The 21,636-nt window shown below is 37.6% G+C and overlaps 1 protein-coding gene across 5 annotated transcripts in view; it reads right to left on the bottom strand.

The window, feature by feature from the left end:
- Nucleotides 1-5,099: 5,099 nt before the first annotated feature.
- Nucleotides 5,100-21,636, bottom strand: part of PIK3C3 (phosphatidylinositol 3-kinase catalytic subunit type 3) — a 66,922-nt gene continuing 50,385 nt past the window's right edge. For all 5 annotated transcript variants that reach the window (XM_041422051.1, XM_041422054.1, XM_041422053.1 and 2 more), the window contains 2 exons: nucleotides 9,700-9,825; nucleotides 5,100-5,829 (listed from right to left, as the gene is read on the bottom strand). In XM_041422051.1, coding sequence (XP_041277985.1) covers nucleotides 5,815-5,829; nucleotides 9,700-9,825 — 141 coding nt within the window. In that variant the 3' untranslated portion in view covers nucleotides 5,100-5,814. The remainder of the gene's footprint in view (nucleotides 5,830-9,699; nucleotides 9,826-21,636) is intronic.

Genomic DNA, 21,636 nt, shown 5'->3' with positions numbered 1-21,636 from the left:
GCAAGTTATAATGGCACTTTCCAGATCCTTCTCAAATTAAAGCCCCAAGGTGTGGTACTTTTTGTGTGAGACAAGTTAAAAATGGGTTCTGCACCACTGAGTTTACAGAGCTGGGAGGGAAATGCAAGTTCAAGAAGCAAAAAATCTTCAAGGCCAATGGACAACATGCCATGATTGTAGCACAGGGCCTCTCAGTTCTCGTTTCAAAAGTAGCATTTGTCAAGTTAGAAGCAGAACAGGAGCTGAGACCTGTCATCTCCTTGTTTGGAGTAAGATGCCACAGAGCACCTCGTTGCTGGCACACTGCAACTTGGAAAAGATAAATGCAATATGGCCCAATATCCTTGAAAATATACCACTTACAAGTTTTAGAATATTTTGTGGATTAACCATGCAATACATGTCTGAACTATATAACGATATTTTTTCCCACATTCAGGATTTCAACAAGCACAGGTCTGACAGGTCTCCACAGCCAGGTCTCTGCCATGTGGTTTGCAGGATTGCAGCTGCGCTTTCCCTTGGAAAAGCAGAACCTGACCAGACACCTCAGCTGAATCATTTCTTTAAAGAAAGAGGTTCCTGCCATGCCAGCGATGTCCTCATCCCTGAGGTTGGAGAATGACTCAGACAACCATCACTGCACCTTCTCCCCTTCACTGCCCTGGGTCAGAAAACTCAGCCTATCAGTCTGTCACTGCAGGATCAGGGTGGTTATCTACATAAGAATGGCTCCCAGCAGGGACAGACAAAGAGAGAAAAATTCCAAGTTTAAGCTGAAATAGAAGCTGCCCACTTCAGGGAATAGACACTGCTACTAGAACAGCTGTGCTTTCATCAGAAATCTCTTACTTGTATGTCAGTTAATGAAAATACAGCATTAGAAAAATGACAGGACAGCTGAATGCACTCAGTAAGTACAACTGACATCACCAGATAAGGGGGAAAAAAAACCCCAATCCATTATTCACTGGAAAAGAGAAAAAGCTCTGTCTGTGCCCTGAGGATTAGGACAAGATGCTACACCATCAGCTAGGCAAGATACACAGCCATCTCTATACATGCACCCAGATATGGAACTTAGGTTACCCCACCTGAAGTTCAAAGGGAAGAAGTTTGTGGATGCTTTGTCAAAAGCAGAGATTCCACCAAATTACTTTCTATCTTCTCAGCTACAAAACTGTTCATACATGTCTGTACAAGAAAATAAACATACTTAAAAAAAACCCTTTTTTTTTTGTTTTTCAGTGAGAGATGTTAAATTAGATGTGTGAGAAAAAAACCCCTTTGATTACTTTTATATTCTGATGCTCAGTGAAAAAAGACACATCAAAAAAAGGACTGTGGCCAATTATCTTCCCACTTAATAGATGAAGTAGAGACAAAGCAATTTGTTTGTTCCTTTGGGATGTGTATCTGTATGATTTACCTGTTACATAATCCAATCAATATCTAAACACAGAGCAAGAGAAAGAAGTGGAATGATCTGTCACTGTGAGGACAACAGGCTGGACCAAAATGAATTGCCTGACCGTAGAAGAAAGGATTCCAGAGCTACCCACAGTGGTTCAGCCACACCTTCACATCTTTCTGTACACTACAGGTTATGAACATTGACCCTTGTAAACTGCCACCTTGTGATCCCTCACCACTGATAAAGAGGACACTTTTCTATCACAGAAAGGATTTTCAAATGGTTAAGTTCTGCACAGCTTCTAATTGCAGGGGTGTTTTATCTGGAATTTAAAAGTACCTCCCTGGAGTATAGCTTCATTCCCTTTGGAAAGGACTGTCCCACACGCAGCTGAAGTGATCAATGCCTGTGTGTAGATGAACTATGGATTCTTCCCCAAGTACTGTTCTCGCTATTTCAGGTTTGAACCCACGCAGGTGAACCACTTTACTGTTAATACTCAGGAAGCAACAGGGGTTGGGCATTTTATCCTCCAAAATGAAATTTCTTTCACCCTTGAAGGGTCCAATCTAAATGACAGAAGGACAGGAGGACACTGATATCACACTTTGAGTAGCCTCACTATTATAAAGAATCATCACATCAGCTGAAGCGGTTACAAAAATCTATTTTAACACAATCCACCTGCAATCTGTTTTCAATGACTCCCTTAAGACTCCTTAAATGTAGGCGCTACAGATACTTCATAATAACCGCAGTACTTTACCATCTGCTGATGATACAAACTCTTATGAGTAAAACCTCTCCTGACTACAAAAGGCAGGCCATTTAGACTACCTCTCTTTCTGCTATCCCCACTGTGCAAGGGGGTTTTAATTCCCATTCACTGTTCTTTCTTCCCTTTTCCAAAACCATTATTCCTATAAAGCCTTGCAAGAGCACTTTTTATTTTAAATTGCACACAAGAACAACAAAACCAGGTAACTGTCTGTAAGAACAGGGATGTTTCTTGCCAAAAGTAAAGGCCTTTTGTATTAAAAGCACAGAGCACATTCACATCTTTCTCATTCCCCTACCGTGCCTTCCCCAAAAATCCTACTTTGGCAATTATTGCTTCTTTACCCCCAAAAGAAAAGCCTACTATGGCACTTTCTGCTTGTGATGCACTGGCAGTTGAAAGCAACCAAGGACAGTCTACAGCAGGGAAGGAAAAATGAAATTATTTCATTTGCTTCTCCCACCCTCAATCCCAAGGAACCACTACAGATTCTCTAAGAAAAAAGATCAGTATGAGACCAAGATGAATGCTGAAAGGCAAATAAAGATCGCTGAAAGGCAAATAAAGAACCCACAAGGTTAGTTCTATTGTACTTTTTACCTCAAGTTATATAAAATACAACAGCTGGTCAAAATAAGTCCATGGCAAAATTACTGACTGTTTCATTTCTTCTGCTCTGTAATGCTTCCTGGAGAGACTTTAGGGAGTGACTTTTGACAAGTTACTCTGTGACACACCTGGTACAGCCTGGTTCCCTACCACACACTGCACCGTGCTCCAGTACACACGATGGAGCTCACTCCCTCACTCCATGCAGAGCTGTGTGTTGTGCGTGTGTTTACCCCGTTTATGCACTCACACAAAGAGAAGTGCAGGGTAAAATGTCAGACAGAATGTCCTGTCTGACATTCACATGGGTACCTTCATCTGACTGGGGTTCTACCTTTGTGAAATATACAAGGACTTCACCTTTAAGAATTGTACTCCTCAAGACAGAAATATATGTAGTTATTCAAGGGATTCCGAATTTATTAGAGACAACAGACACATAATACACTCATGGTACTGTACAGTGACATCAAGCCACGACAGATAACCTATTACACATATTAACTCCAGTAAGTCAAAACTTTGGCAAAATACCAAAAAAAAAAAATCTTTCATTTAAAACAGAGTAACTTATTTCCCCTCAGGAACCCAGGTTGTTTGGTTTTCTTCTTTTCAACTGTCTGTTTTACTTTAAATAAATTATGCCACATGAGGTGCTAAGAGCCATCAGATTTTAAAAAACAAAGTCAGAACTTTGTATATCAGTATTAAAAAAATAAGCCTATTGATGTTTTTTCAATTTCCAACAATACTTGGTATTTAGAAGACAAGGCTTTAAGTATGAATCTACTTGCATCTAGTATGTTGTAGCAGCCTCAGTGCTGTTCTGTTCTTCAATCTAATAAGAGTTCCTAAGAGCTAGGAACAGAATAGGCATATCACCCTAAAAAAAGCCACTGGCTGGATGAGAGACATATCCAGCTGGTTTGTTAGTGCTTACTGTTTTACAAAATTCTTTGGAAAATACACCGAAAATATATGCAGAGTCGCTCCACATGCAGAAACACAGATGAACACACTGGTTGGACTATTTTCCACTGATTCAGGCAAGTTTTTCTGCTTCTGTGCCTGATATTCTCCATTTAAAAAGTGGATAGTGAAGTACAGTGAAGTCTGGCTCTTCCTAAGCCTTACCTACTGTAATCACATTCCAGTTGGGCTCACATGCTAACATCTATAACTTAAAGAGTACAGTTTTAATAGGCCGTTGAATAGTCCAGCATATAAACAGGCTAATTCTAAAACATAAGACATAGTGAACAACTACACATTTATAAAGGTCAGTATTTATAAACATCTTTGCAAAGTAAAATGTGTTGTAGAATCGAGTTGATGATGTCTTTTAGGTTTTAATAAGGAGACAACCTTGGCCTGTCTGGTCAGCTGGTCTGACACACTGGGTCATGCCCATATCCTTCTTAATTAGACTTGAGCAGGAAGAACAGGAAGTTTTCTTCAAAAGAAATAGATTAAAAATCCTACAATGTGTACAGTTGAAAGGGCTGGGGTCAGAGACAAGAATTCAAGTCAAATAAGTGTGGCTGCTTCATAAAGATCAGAAGTTGTCTGAGCACGTAGGATGCACATTTGAAACATATTAAAAGAACGAAAAAGACCTTTGTTTTTTTGCAGAATTCTTTCTGAACATCTGAGAAGTCCAGGCTCTCAGAATTATACTTGGAAGGTGCCACAAAGCACTGTACATAGAACAAGTTCAGGAGGCAGTTGAGGAATATGTAAGTCTGACAGAAAAAAAAAAACAAACAAACCAGAAGAAAATGATCATTACTACTTCTCCAAAGAAGAGTGAGCTAAAGAGGGGCTAAAGATACTGTGGCTCCTCTGTGTTCCTGTCTCTTCCTAGACAACATGAGCAACTAGGGTAATGCAGTTCTTAAGTAATACATACAGGGGAAGAAAGGGACAAAAGCACAAAGCAAAATTGATTCACGAGTACCAGTCAGATTCACATTCAAATCAGTCCCTCTTAATCTTTATAATTGGGAAGGATTTCTTCCTGACTTAAAATGTCATTTAAAAAAGTACAGGACTGTTAGAGCACCCTTTGAAGAGAGCCACACATTTATGAAGAGCTAATTACATTATTGATCATACAAACCAGATTCATTATGAACTCAACATGTGGCACAAAAGTCATTTCATGAGTGGTGTTATTCCAGCATAAAGTAAACTAAGAAGTGAAAATCCTTGCAAAAACACAGCAGTTACAAACATAATCCTCTAGTGTGCCATGTCTCAGCAGGTAAGATTAAAAAGACAAAACAGAACACCTCAAGATTGCAACAACAAAGGTTTTTAATACAGTGAAGAATATATAATCACTGTACAGAAAAAAAAATTAGAGTTAAAGCGTGAAATACTGAATTGCTCACTGTGCATTCCCATTGCTGAGACTGTTAGTGATCATTTAATTGGCTGCCTACAGCTGGGCTAACTTATCAGCACTTAAAAACACTTCTGTAAGCAGGCAAAAAATGGCTGTCCATTCTAAACAATAACAATGCCTAAGGCAGGAAATAAAGGATCATATGAATTACATCTAAAACTTATTCAAGGAACAAATTGGGTGGGGAGGGATGAGAGAGGATTATCATAGTTTTGTGAGTTTTTCTGCACTGAGAAACTGTAGCCTCCCTGCTTTAGCTTTGTATCTACTCCTATTTTTAAATAAGAAAATATATTAACACGTACAAGAATTCACCATTAAGTCAAACCTCTTCCAGTTATCTTTGGCTTGAGAGGAAGTTGCTTACTTCAACCTTTGAGGCTCCCAAGGATGGTACAAACAATCATCTTCCTTTAAAAAATGGTTGGTTTTAAACCTTTAATGAACAGAGATTCAAAAAGCTTTTCTACCTTCTGAGTTCTCAGTTCTTCACACTATTAAATTTGCAGCTTTTGCCTTCCAAAACTGTTTGGTGAAGTCCACAAGGACTTGAGAATGTCTCTGTTTTGAGCACTTGCTTGTTTCCATCGTGAGCAGGCAAAAAGCTTATTTTCTCCAATACTGAAAGAAAAGAAAAAAACACAATGGCACAGAGATTACTCAATCTGCTTCGCTCTCAAAGAACAAGTGCTGTGCACAAATTGAACTCTATGTTTAAAAACATGGTGAAATGTGTAAGGGTAGATGATTTTCACAACCTTTTAAGGGAAAAAGCAGAAGCCAACTCTATATACCCCTTGACAAATTATTTTATCCAATATAAACAGTCCTGCTGATAGACATTCCCTATCTTATTTTGATATCCAGTAGGAAGAAGAACAGAAGCCCTGTGCTGAGGTGTCTGCATTCTCTGATGCAGAAGCACTGGAGTTACAGGGGGAGATATTCTAAATCCATGCAATTTCTACAGCTGAAACTGAGTTTGCAACTAAACTAGTATCAGCCAAGCACTAATAAACCCCCAAAACTGTACAGTTACAGTTTAGGTGAGACCCCCTCTATTCCACAAGCTTTCACTTTTCTAATCACTGCTTACCATTTCAGCCCTGAGTACAACTGACTTGATTTTAAATTTACAAGGGAAATAAAATGTGAAACTAGACACTTCAACTGTAGATTGTTTTCTTCCCCTGCAGAAATAAATAATGCTGCTAAAATTAAAATTACTCTCCAGGGAGAAATGGCTATCCAGTCTTCATTAGTATCAACTAAAATTAGTATGCACCTTTTCCTTCTCTTGAGAACTATTGTACAACACCATTAGCTCATTCTAAATGCTGAATTTATTTACTTTTGAGACTACTTTTTTTAATAACCATTAAGGGTACAGGCAGTGCATGAAAAGTTCTGTAAAATATCTGATAAAATAACATATTAGAGACACATTAAAAGTTAAACTAAAGGCTTCATAACACAGCTGTAAACTGAACACAATTTAGAATATTGTTATAAAAGAACAATACTGAGCTGATTCCAAAACATCCAGAGTACTTTATCCAAGAGCTTTACTTAAAGCAGAGTGACACATAGAACACTGAAAAACCATGGTTACCATAATAACCAGCCTGTTAAAAAGCTCTTAAGTGCTGCAGTAGACTGCACAGATTCCTCACAGGCCTATTTTGAAGGCAGTAAAAGAATAAATATCTACTGATAAACAAAAAATATGTTGCACAGCATTTGAAATGAAATATTGTGTGGCATTAGGCCAAATCTGCTGTTTACACTTGTGTCATAACACCTGTGTAGCACTGGGGCTTTTTCCAGACAGCTTATAATACTATGAAGAACAAGGCCACTGGCAATTCAAAGCAGAATTATAGATGAACAAACTGGAAGTTTCAATTGGCCCTTGAGTAAGATGACCCCTTTACAGCAAATTCACGACACATTAATTGTTCATTTGTTTAATGATTTGCAGACTCCATGAAGACTCCAGCAGCAAATTGTTAAGACTGCCTCAGACAAAAAGGAAAGATAATGATTTTGACTGATGAAGTAATAAATATCGCCAAGAAGCATCCCATTTCACCCATAATACAGAGAATAGACATTAATTACACTTACTTTTCATTGGATTTTTTTGATTTAAAATACATTATTAAACCACAGATTCTTAAGACTTGTCAACTGCTGATTAATCTTTGTCTATTCTTTTTGCATCCTCCTCACACTTGCAATCCAGTATCTTTGCAGGAGAAAGCCTGCAAGCCTAAATTTTTTAGAGTACAAATAAAGGCAGTAACTGGAACTCCAAAACTAGCATCACATGGAGTCATGAGATGCCTTCAGCACTTAAAAATCAAGACATTTGCTTTTCATTCTAGGGACCAGATGCCCAAAGCAGAAAGGAAAGCTAAAAGCACATAGGCTGCACACTCTGCAGCAGGGCACAAAGATTGCACAGACCCTCAGGAAAGAATCTCTGTGATGAAATTCAGCATGGGCCAGCTGGAGAGATAAAAAACACAAAATAAGATAACTGTACCAGGCCCACATTAGTGGCTGTTACATCTGCTTGTTTGTATCCAAAGTAAAATACAGCAGTGGGCTTGCATCTTAACTCCCAAAAATGTGAATGGAAGATGCAATCAGTGCCTGCTGGAATGTGTATCAGCTTTTTGCTTAGAACACCATTTCTGGGAGCCAGAATCACAGAACGGTTTGGTTGGAAGGGACCTTAAATATCAACTAATCCCTGCCCTTCTGCCATAGGCTGCGACACCCTCCACTAGACCAGGTTGCTCAAAGCTCCATCCCACAGAAACCTGGAATAACATTCCAGGGTACTTTTAATAAAATTCTGAACAAATCTGTCCTGTGATTTTAAAAGCAGGGTTAAGAACTGAAGAAAGATCAAGCAAAAACAAGGTCACCCGAATCAAACTTGTAATATACTTTCAGAAATGCAGTAACAATTATCTGGGAGAGTGTGGCAGTCACCTAAGGCCAATGAAGTAAAAAGATATGTCTTAAAAAAAAGGGACTGTCAGTATGTAATAAAAAGAAAGGTCAACACACATACTGTACTGACAAACTTAAAACTTCAATCTTGAATATTTCTAATAGCTTTTTTTTTTTTGAACCCTAAGGCAGATGCCAGGCATTTTTCACTTTGTCTAATGAAATTAACATCCTCCATCCAAAGTTCAAAGTAATCCATAGTGAATGACAAAAAAATTTTGCATCATTTCCACATAATTACACTTCCTTTTTTCACATCTCATACATTATTATTATTTTTAAATATATACGTAGATGGAAATTACATTATTTCTTCTCATTCTGCACTACAGTGCAATTCTTCAAAATAAAAACTAAGTTTGAAGAAAAGAACAGATGCATTTTAGCAAAATGGATAGCCACAACAATAGTTCTCTTCAGTTCATATCAGAATCTGACTAGCCTTTTGAGGAAAGAATCAATTAAAAACCAGGATGATGCCTGGCTTTTCAGAGCAGTTTAATTTTTCCTCTTAATTCCATTTCCTGTCACGGTCTAACACTTAAGACAAACAGTGTAATATCTTAAATCCCTGATAAACACAAACTAAATGTCAGATGGTTTTAAGGAAAAAGAAAAAATTGGAAATTCAAAGGAGAAATGCTTTTGTAAACAGTTTTGTTTAACATGGGAAGCAAGTATTTTATTGTCTTAGTATGTATTGTAGTAATACAGCACAGAGTATAAGATGTTGGGTTAAACACTTCATTCTTCATACAGGGTATATTGTAATAACAAAAATAACAGAGGAAATAATCTATTGTCAACCCAGATCATCAGCAAGAACGCTGCTGTAAGGTCCTCCTTGGAGCCTTCTCTTTTCCATTCTGAACAATCCTAGCTCTCTCAGACTGTCTCCCTAACAGGAGCTCCAGCCTTCTAGTAACTTTTGAAGTGCTCTGGACCTTCTCCAGCAGGTCCCTGTCCCTCCCGTGCTGGGAGCCCAGCTCTGGATGCAGTGCTCCAGGTGGGTCTCAGCAGAGCAGAGCAGAGGGGCAGAATCCCCTCCCTGCCCTGCAGCCCACGGGGCTCTGGATGCAGCCCAGGACACGTTTGGCTCTCTGGGCTGGCAGTGCCATGGCCGGGGCATGTGCAGCCTCTCAGCCACAGCACCCCCAAGCCCTTCTGGGCAGGGCCGCTCTCGGGCTGTTCACTCCCCAGCCTGGCTGGGCATCTGAAGTTGCCTTGTCCCAGATGCCAGACCTTGCATGATTGCTAAGGTGCTTCAAAATATTTTATAGGACCTCTGCAAGCTTGTTCTCCAGTCCTAGGACCTCTACAAACTTGTTCTCCAGTCCTTACAACTAAAACAGTTTCATCTTGTAGTAGAATGAACTAAAACATCACACAGTGATGAACCTTCCACTCACAACCTCTCGCCTTACTCAGCTACCACAGAGACCTGCAGCTGAGAAGAAAATACCTCACCTGTGCAAACTTGTGTATCTGTTCCACGACAGCTGCAAAGAGGGCATGGACACTCTCATCAATTAGACTCTGCATATAATGGACAGCTTCTTCATCTGACAGGTCCAAACGAAACTTGTCCTGCACCTGGAATGGGAGCAGAAATGGCTAAAATTAGTTCAATGGTTAAAAATATGCATTATTCTATCAATGTACCCAGAAGCAGACACTGTGATTTTGGCTGTTTAATGGAGAATCGTAGATTGCTGGAAATGTACAACGTTATTTAAAGCACCTACTTCAAATCCTTTAATAAAAATAGTGTTTAAATATGCTAGAAACACTCCCCTAATTCGAACAAGTAATTTCAAAGCTCAAGGTCAAAAAGTCAAGAGAAGCACTTCGAAATACAAGTCTAAGCAGGACTGAAATGCTATGAGAAAAAGAGGTAACATTCAACAATTACTAGAGAATGAAATGCCGCTTGAGAAAAAACACAGAATTTCACATATTAAATACAAATTTGGAAGAGTCTGGATGATCATAATAATTTTAGAAAGGATGTAACATTTCATTACTCTAAACTTGCAGGTGACGTTTGTCTTTCAGAAACTATAAGGCAGTTAAGTAAAGAATACAGAATGGGAGGAAAGTGTGAGCAAATCAACTCTGTCAAAACTGACCTTTGTATGGTAAGTGTGAATTTCATTAACTGTCTCCACCGGCCATGAACACTTGGTTGGAGACACTGCTACCCCTTATGTGGCTTTTTTCTGCTTAGTACTTGGAACTTGTACGTGAGTTAAAATCTGAATGCACAATAATTAAGGATACAGCAATACCTGTATTTTCCAATTTCCAACTTGGCAATGCCAAAAACATCTATGAAGGGCAGTAGATGCCTTTCTGTGACTTCCAACTAATTCCAAGAAAACAGTTCAGAACTGATCCAAATTTCCCTAACATACTGGATCCCAGCCCTAACTCCACTGAGCCTGGTTTTATCCCCTTCCTCCTTGTGATGAGCCTACACCCAAGATCTGCCTAAGCCACGCTATGGCCATAATTTAAAGTACTAGTTACCTTGCAAAGTAGTGCTGGTAACAGTATGTAAATTGCCCCGCAAATTCACATTAGTTGCAGAAGATTTATTGCTGCCGTGTAGTCATATGCTTTATTCTCATAAAGATAAATCTCAAACAATTCAAGCTCTTGTGGAGACTATCATATTCAAGTATTTCAGCCTCCTGCATAATGAACTAGGTAAAATGGTATCAAACAATCTCTTTTACCCTATCTCTATGCCAAGCGAGAATGTTTCACATCCTAGGTAAATTGTTCCAATGATTAATTGTCCTGTTTAACAACTGTGACTTATTTGCTAGCTGATTTTGTCCAATTTCCATCTCAAACAGTTGAGCTCATTAAGTGTTTTATATTAAGGAGCTGTCAATCAGAAATCTCTCATGTAGGCAAATATCAAATGATTTAAGTTGTTTCTTAACCTTCTCATGGCTGTAACTGTAAGATAGTCAAGTCTTTCCTGGACATTTTCCATGAATTCACTATTTCTTAGCCATTGACAAAAATGTGAGCGAAATTATTTCAACAATTTTCATAATAAGGTTGAATTTGTGAGCTGATACTACCTTCATGTCCTAATTTATATGCTTTCTATGCACCAAGGATACCACATACCCAACAACCCTCTTTACGACAGCAAAAATGCACCAAGATTTCAGTTGAGTGTTAACTGATTTCAGCTTAGTATAACTCTGTGTCCCTTTCAAAGGCAAATATATTCCAAAATAGTGCCCTTCAGCACTGTAATAAAAAGCCTAAGCTAGCCAGCACAGTATGCAACGATAATAGAATTACAGAATCCTTTAGGTTCACAAAGAGTTCTATAGAGTTTCTTCATTCAAAATAACTGTTATAACTCTGTTGCTGATATGTTTGAAGTAAGTATAAAGTAAGTTTTTCCTCAGCTTCCTCTCAAAAGAATGTTTGATCAATATGAAAGAATGGATTAAGCCAAAAAATTCAAACTTTCAATTAAGCATGTTACTAGTGAGAGATTCAGCACATTATTCCAAGAAATTCTTGTTATGGAGAACTTTCATCTTCATAACAAACAAGAGGAGAAGGAAGTTTATTAACTCCCACATCAGAAGTTTTAGACAGTGAATGACACACAAAGTAGAATCCAACAGAATTTAACGGACTACTCACATGCTTGCAATTATGCAAAAGCTCAAATACATCCCCAAATTACAGCAGAGATTTCTTTCAGGTCTAGTTTAGTGCTCACAGAAAAGGTGATGTTAATGAGAATTCATCAAAATCACTAGCTCCAGTTAAAAAAAAAAAAAAAAAAAAAAAAAAAAAAAAAAAAAAAAAAATCACCGTAACACTCTTTAACACAACTTTAGTAATCAAATACTATGACAATCTTTTAATTTGTTCACAGAAGACCTTCTCAGAATTTTTGCAGTTAGTTATATTAAGATGCAGTTTCAATCTATAGAATGAATGACTAATTAAACCCACCTCCCACAAAACACACTGGGCACACTGATATGAGTGCAAAGAAATTCACCCATGGTTAGATCTTGCAATCAGTTTGCAATTAACAGAAGGATCAAATGATGCCCAGTACTGAATCTTTGCTTGAAAGTTTTTCAGCCCTGCATTAAAACTGATTGCTGAAACCTAGATGAGAAGAAACAAGGCAAAATTACAATTTACCTCTTGAGCTAAAACAGCAGCAACAAGATTAATAAACACTGACTCACAGCTCCTGTAGGAAAGCAACAGTAATTCTTATTTGAAATCTCTTGAGTTCCAGTGTGGGATGAGTTCTAAAAGCTCACAGTTCCTCACAGATGAGGTCAACAGGTAGAGATTTTTGTATGGTGTTAAAAACAGCGGTGATTTTGGGGGGTGAAATTCTCATGAGATATACAATTAACTCATTCTACACACTTATGAAAAATGACCACCATGAAGGCATCAAATATGTCCACCTGAAGACTTAGAGCTCCTGCTTTGATTCTTAAATCACGTGCATTGTTATAGTTCAGGATTTGTAAAACAGAGAAAAGAGAAGCCTGATGAATCTAGTTGAACTTTTGTTTTGTTTCCAGAAAATGAAACATTAAACTCCATTTGATATACAAATACTCTTTTGAAACATTAAATTTCAAGAGGAGAACTTGAATGTTCCAAGGATGAAGAGGCTGAATAAGTAAGAATAGTCTATCAAGATACTGACTTTCAACTTGAAACTAAATTAAAGTTGTCCACTTCCTATCCCCCTGAACAGAGGACAGTTTAGTACCAAAGTCTACAACAAGAGGATGGAAATTTGCAAGGAAATTCTGTCAGTTACCCTGATACTGCTTCTGTTTTTCAAATGACAAAAATTAAAAGGGAAAAAGAATACCAAGGACAGTTCAGAAGAAAATCTGGAGGAGTGACGGTGAGGGCACAAGCATTTAAGTTTAATTTACTTGTGGATTAAGGGTTGATAATGAAAAAAGAAGGGGATCATCACTTGCAGCAGAATCACACAGAAGATGGGAACTTAGCAAGGTAACAGGTTCAGAGGAGGGGAAAAAATATTTTACAGGAACAAAAAGAAAGTAACACTGCTTCACACCATGATTACCCCAGAAATCTAACTCACAGGGGAAGAGCACAACATCTATCAGAGTAACAGGCAATGTCAACTGATTGTAAACTGAGACTCCATTATTTTCCTTGAAGTGTCTTCAAGGAGAACTAAAATGAGTATTATTTAGAAAATGGTATCTAAGATGCCCTATGACACTGATTTCACAGACAACTTAGAAAACTCATAGTAAGCCCCACAGAGCTGTGTAATGTAGAAAAAAAAAGGATGACAAAAAGAAGAGATGAAATATTCAAGAAAACACTCATCATCTTATTAAGAATGGTAGTTAAAGATTTGAGAAAATGGGCAGGACAGGGTCTTCATTCAGAATGAATCTCCAAATTTTACCTTCTGTCCCTGGCAATTTTGTGTTTGGAAGTGTGATTGGCTTAGGATTGAGAAATCATAGGAAAACACAGTTGGGAGTAGTATACTGTGGATAAGTGCACTTCCCTGCAGAGTTCCAGGACTTTCACTTGTGCTTTTCACCTTTTGTTTCCAAAGCACAAGACTGCCCTCTCCCTTCTGCCAAAGAGTGGATTTGTCTGGACTTTTTTGTCCCCAAATCAGACTGACTGTACAATATGGACCACAGTTACCATATTAAACTCAGGAATTTTTCACTAGCAAGCATCTTCTCACTCGTAAAATATTACCAGAAATGGATTAGGTACTTAATGCTCAAAGTTAAGACAAACTTTGGAAATTCTGCGTAAACTTTTATAATCTTCAGCGCAGCCCCCAAATCCATATTTCATGGATACTCATAGCTCTGTTTTTCAGAATTACTGGTGGTAGTGATGTATTTTAAATTGACATATAATATGTACATATGAGAACCCTTTATTAATCCTGTTTAGTTTTCAGACAAACTGCAAATCAGACATTCTGAAGACTGGTGGGTGCTTTAGTATTTATTCTTCCAGCAACATTAAGCCACACTGCTTATGGTTTATACAGTTTTATCACACTAGTATGGAACTGCCCATTGCAACTTCAGCTGCTTTAAAGAGAAACTTCAGTGTCCTTTTCAAGTGCATCACAATATATACTAGATGTAAGACTACTAAAATGAGAAAAAGATCAATTAACAGAAAAAAAAGAAGAGTAATTTTTAAAAATTGTTTTTATTGTTTTGCCTTGTAATTATTACAGCAGTCAGCATCCAATATTCATATGGCAGGAACTGGCACTAAGTGCTTCGCTTAATCCTTATCACATTTCATCTTTTTCAGTAAATACTTTCCTGCTATTCCTGTTGCTTCCAGTCCAAACAACTTGCACCACAGTCTATTCAGATGCTTTATTTTCATGAAAAACTTCATTTGAGAGACTACTCTGACAACTGTCTTTGTTTCCATGGGTTCAATTTGAACAAAATGTGCTTTCTAAGTAAGCCCATGTAGGCTTCTCTATTTTTTTTAATAGAAAATAACAAACATGTTAGTGAACATCTCTAAATTGAACTTCTGTGAGAACTGGGGATTCAGCCACTATGGTACTCAAAGATGACACTGTTCCAGCTCAGAATTTCATCATACTGGCCAAAAACTTACAATCAACTAGAGACTGATATAAAGCAACAAGAGTACAAGAGTATTCTCACACTTGGCTGATGTTTTGGTGTTTACTCCAATTTCAGTATTTTTTCAATATTTTGAAAATAATTAATATGCATGAAAAATCAACAGCCTAGAAACAAAAAAGCTGCGTGTGCAGCTGCAGTGTCATTACCCAAATGGACAGAGAGATGAACGTCTGCTGAAACAAAATAAGCTCAGTGGCAATGTGACACTTTCACAAAGCATAAACCTCCCTCAAGCAGCAAGAAAATACTACTGAAACAAACAGAGTCTAATCAAGCAAAAGTGACTTTACTTCTGTAAATTTCCTACTGGCATCAATAAACCTCACGAAGATTTCCTAGCACCACCTTTTAACAAATATTGCTGGTTTTGGTCAGGTGAAAAGGGACAGATATCCACTGCATAAAAAAGCTTATTAAGCTCCAACTTAGAAAGTGTTTTCCATTTCACTAACTTGGGAACTAACTCTCAATTATCTTTTGGCTGACTGGGAAGCACAGGGGAGGGGGAAGGTAGTGTGAGTTTTACTACAAGCCAGATGAAAAAAAAACTGGAACAATTAGCTCAGGTTTAGAAACAAGGTAGCTCAGAAGCTTTCTGTACCTCCAGTCACATCCCTGCTTCAGCTTTTCTACCTGTAGAGTAAAAAGAATTTTACTTTGACATATTTAATGTTAAAGGAAAAAAGCATGACTGCTCTCTCTTTTGCTAGTTTCCAGTCACATCCCTGCTTCAGCTTTTCTACCTGTATCCCCAAACAATTAGACTGATCATTTTCTTATTGAGGCGGTGAGCCCCCATCAGTTAAGGGTGCTGTCAGTATTACAGCCCCCAGACAAACAACTTTCCTCTTATGATTCTATCCTTTTTTGTGTCTATCCAAAGGTGGTACCAAAATGAATGGGGCTACTTTCACAAACAGCAGTTAAGCTCCTGCCTATGGGAGCTAGGTATTTGTGCTTTCTGTGCTCACAGTAACCTCACCTATAAGGGAGCATCTTTGCAGCACCTTCTTTAATCAATGGACATCTGAAACAGAGCTCAGTCAATTAGGACACTGTCCTTTAATGCCTGCTGAGTCCTTTGTCTGCCAATGAATCATTGGTCCCTGATGATTTCTCATTTAAAGGTCAAATCTGCTATGAAGGACAGATGGAAACCATCTAGCTTTTCTGTAGAAAAATAAAAAGCTTTTTTTGTTAGCAGGTGACAATGCTGAATCCATTAGCTATATCTGAAGAGTGATGGTGCAGCTCTTCCTGACGCAAAACTGGCTACATAATTGACTCCAGATTTTAGTCATTACTACTTAGAATTTATAGCACTGGCTAATTTTACAATGCCCAACAATTAGCAATTAGCACTGCAGCTGTGCTGGAAATGGAAAAGCAAGGAGCAATGGCAGGAAAAGAAGTGAGTGTAGTGATATCTTCATTGTATTATTAGTTATGCATTGACAAGTCAATATAATGATTTCAGCCCAGTCTTTTTCCTAAAATCCGAGAACGGAAAAAGCGTATGCGAAGAGTGGAAAATTTAAAGGCAATTATCTCAGAGGGCAAAGAAAGGGAGACACAAACTGAGGAGAATCCTCTGCTACTTTTCAATTTAATTCCATTTTGTGACATTTTTGAGCCAGGTTTTCAGAAAAGCCTAAATCAGAGAGTGGCAGTAAGAGACAGTGTCATGAACCATGAGATGAAGCATGCCATACTGACAGCTTTCATTATAAATAGTATGGAGAGGACAAAAGGAGATGAAAGGATCAAAAAGACAAGTAATTTTAAGCTTTGTAGTTACTTTTTCTTGGTCAAAATCTGACAAGCTTTTTACTATGAAACTTAACACCAAGAATCTGAAAAGGATTTATCCAGGTTTGAGGGTGGAGACAAATTTTGCGCAGTTGGTAAACCCTGTTTCCCAAGTTTTCCTATGGGGAAAGCAGTGATCAACACCAGAGTGAGGGAAGTGAGTCAGTAGAACAAGTTTTCTTCCAACTGGGCAGTCCCAGCATATTTTTCTATAAATACTTGGTATACTCACTGAGTGATACTGTGTATGCGCACTGCAAGCAGACAGCTGGTTCCTAAACCAGTTTTCCATACGCTCTTCAAGAACAGTTGTGAAACTTCAAACAGAGCTTTGTTTGTTTTCAGGTCAATGCTGACTCACTTATTTTCAGTCCAATTTTAGCTGTGAGAATGCAGAATTAAGGTCAGCACTGATTTAATTTCTGAAAACAAATGCTACACAAAGCAAGTAAGAATGTACTGCCAAATTTTTATGTGCTCTAGATCTGTATCTTCAGGTGAAGCCATAAGGATCTTGCGTCTTTTCATGCTGGCAGGAAAAAATTATCCTCATTGCCATCTTTCTCTGGTAAGTAAATCAGTTTGTGTAGTTTGCTGTCTTTTGTACAAGAAGATTGTTAAAGTTCCTTCAGGAAGAGCAGGAACAGAGCACCCAGATGTGCTTACACCACTCTGTGCCAACAAACCATCTAAATGAGGTGAAGTCTATACTTATTTTACAGAATGTTGTATATGACATAAGCTACTGTTCCAACTTCGCCTTCACTCAATCTGTTTCTCCCAAGACATTTCATAACTTTTGGACAGAAACAACACTTGAACAATATACCTTCTGTTAGACTTTAAGGTTGATTACACGACTGCATTTTGTCAGTGAGCTCCCTGGGATGTCTCACTGTTATTAGATGGTAGAGGATAATTTGGAAAAAAAACCCTAAAACAGTCTGCCTTTGTTCCTCAGGTTAGTAGTTATAGTTGTAAAGAATATTTTCCACACTCAGATTTTTCTAGAAGTCTCATTCAACATATCAGTATGAAGTCTTAAAAAAAAAAGTAATCACAAATCATCCAAGGCCTGATTCACTGAAGTTTCCTTATGACCTTACTTGGTTTCCTTCTATGACTAAAAGTAAGAAACTCCTTCCAACATCTTCTCTTACTACTCTCCCTAATGAGCATCCCGCTATCAAACACCTATACACTACAGGAAATGACAAGAGACAATACAACAAATCAAGACATGGAAAATAAAAGTAGTGTTCTTCATTTTATTTCAGCTTATTTTATTCTAGCCATCACTACCATATGGTAGGTGCAAATTTAGAATATGTGTATGATTACTAAAATCAAACCTCCATTCTGGCTTTAAGACCACACAGATTATCTGCTGAAAGTTTAGAAAAGGGGAACACAAAAATTATTTCTGTAATCAGCAGGCAGACACTTCCTGCAAAGCACCTTCCTGCCTACTGGTGGGAGAGGATGTCCCTTTGTAAAGACAAAGATTAGACTGGGAGGTCAGCTACCGTCTAACATTGCAATGCTTTCATTTTGAGGAAGCAAAATTGTGGCCATTAAAGAAAAGTCTTTCTTTAGCAATAACCTTTAGGCTGATTCACGCCTACTTCATAACAGCAGTATAGCTACACCTACTGAGAAGTTCCAGTATCAAAGGTCTTTAGGCCAAACAAATTGTTTAACAAAAATAATTGCAGTGTAGTATTTCAATAGGCATTATAAGATATACAATATATATACTCCTTCAGTAAGCATTCCTTTGTTTTACAAAAAAGGAAATTACTCTCCTTGCAGTTTAATCATCAAACTAGTATTCTGATTAATCCAAACTGAAATACAGGTCACCCATCTTGTTGCCTGTAAGCCAGAGCCTGACTGGCTGCAGGCCCCTAAAGCAAAAGCAGGGCTCTACAGAAAAGTGAGCATGAGTGCTGCCACTACAGCACCAGTCAGGAAAATTCTGGCTATGAACCTCACCTCTGCTCTTCACCAGGACACCTTTTAAACACAGAAACATTTGTAAATCTCCAGCTTTGTCTTTGAAAGTGATACCCTGGTTGAAATGGCTATTGACTTGTCTCACATATCAAGGGTAATTTAATTTTGCAGGTCAGTCCAAAATGGATCTTTACCTAATTTGAGTCGGTTGAAATATATATAGATTTTTTGTTAAAGCTTTAAGGAAAAAAATAAAAATCAATTGAGATGCTGAAAGCATTTATTCAATTTTTCTACAACAAGGTACAGTACTACCTTGTTAAATGACTGAATCAACTTGCCACTCACCCCAACAGAGGCAAGGCACATTGTTCCTCTTTTTTATTAGTTCTAACAAAGCTTATAACTGATTTCAGATAGGCTAATGGGTATTTAATACCCCAAACAAGTTTTCTAGCACATTATTTAAAAAAAAAACAAACCCCAAACAACAATGACCTATTCACTGTTATACAACAGGTTAAGATGATTCTGATCCTAGCCCATTTAAAGCTGTTTTCTGGTTTATCTTTTTAAAGTATAACAAAAAATTGAGAACTAAAGAAAAAATTACTTTCACAGGAGCTTTGAACATTGTCATAAGCATCCAGCAGATCATAATAACAAACAACTGCTTAATGGAAGCCTCCTCTGCTTACCCACTCTTTAGAGATCCCAGATTTGTATTATTTTTGCACAAATTTAAGGAGTGTATTTAAAGGATAACTAACTTTGAACCAAAAAGACCAAACTGTCAACAGGGCTCAGAAACAGCTGAGATGTCAGAAAAATCCAAAAGTTTATATAAGGTAACAAAACTTGAGAGAGCTGAACAATTTGACTATTTTCCTGACAGTACAATACTGTGCAGGTTTGTTTGGTTTTTTTTGTTTTGTTTTGTTTTTTTTTTGTTTTTTTAGTGTTTTTTTTTTTTTTTTTTTTTTTAGTGTTTTTTTTTTGTTTTTTTTGTTTTTTTGTTTTTTTTTTTTTTTGTTTTTTTTGGTTTTTGTTTTTTTTTTTTTTTTTTTGTTTTTGTTTTTGTTTTTTGTTTTTGTTTGTTTGGTTTTCTTTTTAGGAACAAGTGCACTATAAAATAACTGAAAAAAACCTGGGGAAGGAGGATCTTTCAAAGTGATTTGCATTCCTTATCAGAAACATTTGCCTTACTGCTTCAGCTCTATCTGCTTTCACATTTTAAAGCCTCTGTGAATGGACAGCCTGCAATCTCCCATGAGAGTAAAAGTTACAGTTCACCGAGCTGCACCACTGTCAGAGCTCAGGATCCTAATACCTAATTGCTGCATTTAATCTAAGAGTGATCTGTCACGTAACAACTAAGCTTGTGTTCTTTTCATGCAATGAAAACACTGTTATTTCTACTTTGTAATGGAATTTAGAAATAACCACATGAATCTAATTCAGAGCTCAGACAGTCAGAGTGTGTGCTGGTAATGCCACAGTTGTGGGTTTGATCCCACATGGACCACTCACTTAAGAGCTGGACTTGATGATCCCTGTGGGTCCTTTCCAACTCAGAATACTCTTTGGTTCTGAATTTCCTTTTAGATTTTGCTGCCTTGCATGATCTCCAGATGCATGGAATGCTGTTATGCTTTACAAAATCTTGATTTTTAATTATTGTACACAAGTGAACTGTAACATACTTCTCAGCTGTAGAAAAGACCTTCTGGCTTTCAATTCTGCACCTTGATTTGTTAAGTCAATAAAATTATATTGGAAATTTACAGCGAGTAAAAGAATTTTAGAAGAGTCTGAAACACTCAACTGTTGCTATATTAAAACCATCCTTTACAAGTATTTTACAGAACCCAGCAGCCTATTATCTGAAAGCATATACCTTTGGACAGCATTTTTAGAGAGTTTTCCACCAAAAAGGCAATGCCAAGATACTATTAAGAAACAAGGATATTGCATGTTGATTAGCAGCAGGTATCAGAAGACTTTTAGTAAAAAATATCAGAGGTCAAAAGAACTGATTCAAGACAAGGATGAACAACACTGTCACACGAGCAACCTGTCCTAATGGAAGTGGCCCATGGCAGGGGGATGGAATGAGATCATCTTTAAAATCACTTCCAGCCCAAGCCTTTCCGGGATTCTGTGATCACATGACAGGGAACCCTAGACCAGTAATGAGTAAGACTGAAATGTGTCATAAGTCTCAAACTTACTGGTGCAAACATTAAAGAACCAGCACTTCTGAAGTTCAATGAAACCACTGGTTTGAGCTCCTGATGACCATTTCAGTCAAGGACAAACTTACCCCAAATTAGCCCCATTCTACCTTTTGATGCATACTTCAGATTTTACTGGATTTATTAGTAGACTTTGCAATCTAAAAGATCTTCCCCCTCCTTACTGTATCAGTCATGTTTCCAATGGGTAGTCAGAGCTAAATGCATCTTCTTTATAAAGATGAAATTATTAAGACAGGACTTGCATACTGTTGGGAAGGTCTCTTCCTTGAAAAGAAGATTTCTCTACAGAAGTGTAGTTACTTGCAGAACTTGGAAGGTATTGAACCATTTCAGTTGCCTACTTTAGGCTTTTATCTCCCATGTTCTATGTAAGTAACCTACTCAATCTGTAGGGCATTTAGGGACAGAGATTCAAGTATTGATAAGAAGAAATAATTTGCTGTCATTTTCTCAGGAAAACAGTTGAGTGGAGGGAAGATTGTCATCTTTACCACAAAACACAGCACTTGTGACTAGCTTAGCTTCCTGGAGATTAAACTGAACAGCTGCAAGAACTCTTTGTATTGATTTGAAACCAAGAAACTCTAAATAGAAATGCCTGGATCCTTGAGGAGAAAAGGAAAAATCTGTGCAAGTCACAATTTAGTTTCCTTTAAGGAAATTATATTAGT

This window comes from Onychostruthus taczanowskii, unplaced genomic scaffold (assembly GCF_017590055.1).
Source record: "Onychostruthus taczanowskii isolate IOZ18803 unplaced genomic scaffold, ASM1759005v1 scaffold70, whole genome shotgun sequence".
In the NCBI taxonomy this organism is placed as follows: Eukaryota; Metazoa; Chordata; class Aves; order Passeriformes; family Passeridae; genus Onychostruthus; species Onychostruthus taczanowskii.
Note: the sequence above shows the minus strand (reverse complement) of the source record. Positions and strands in the feature narration are given on the sequence as shown.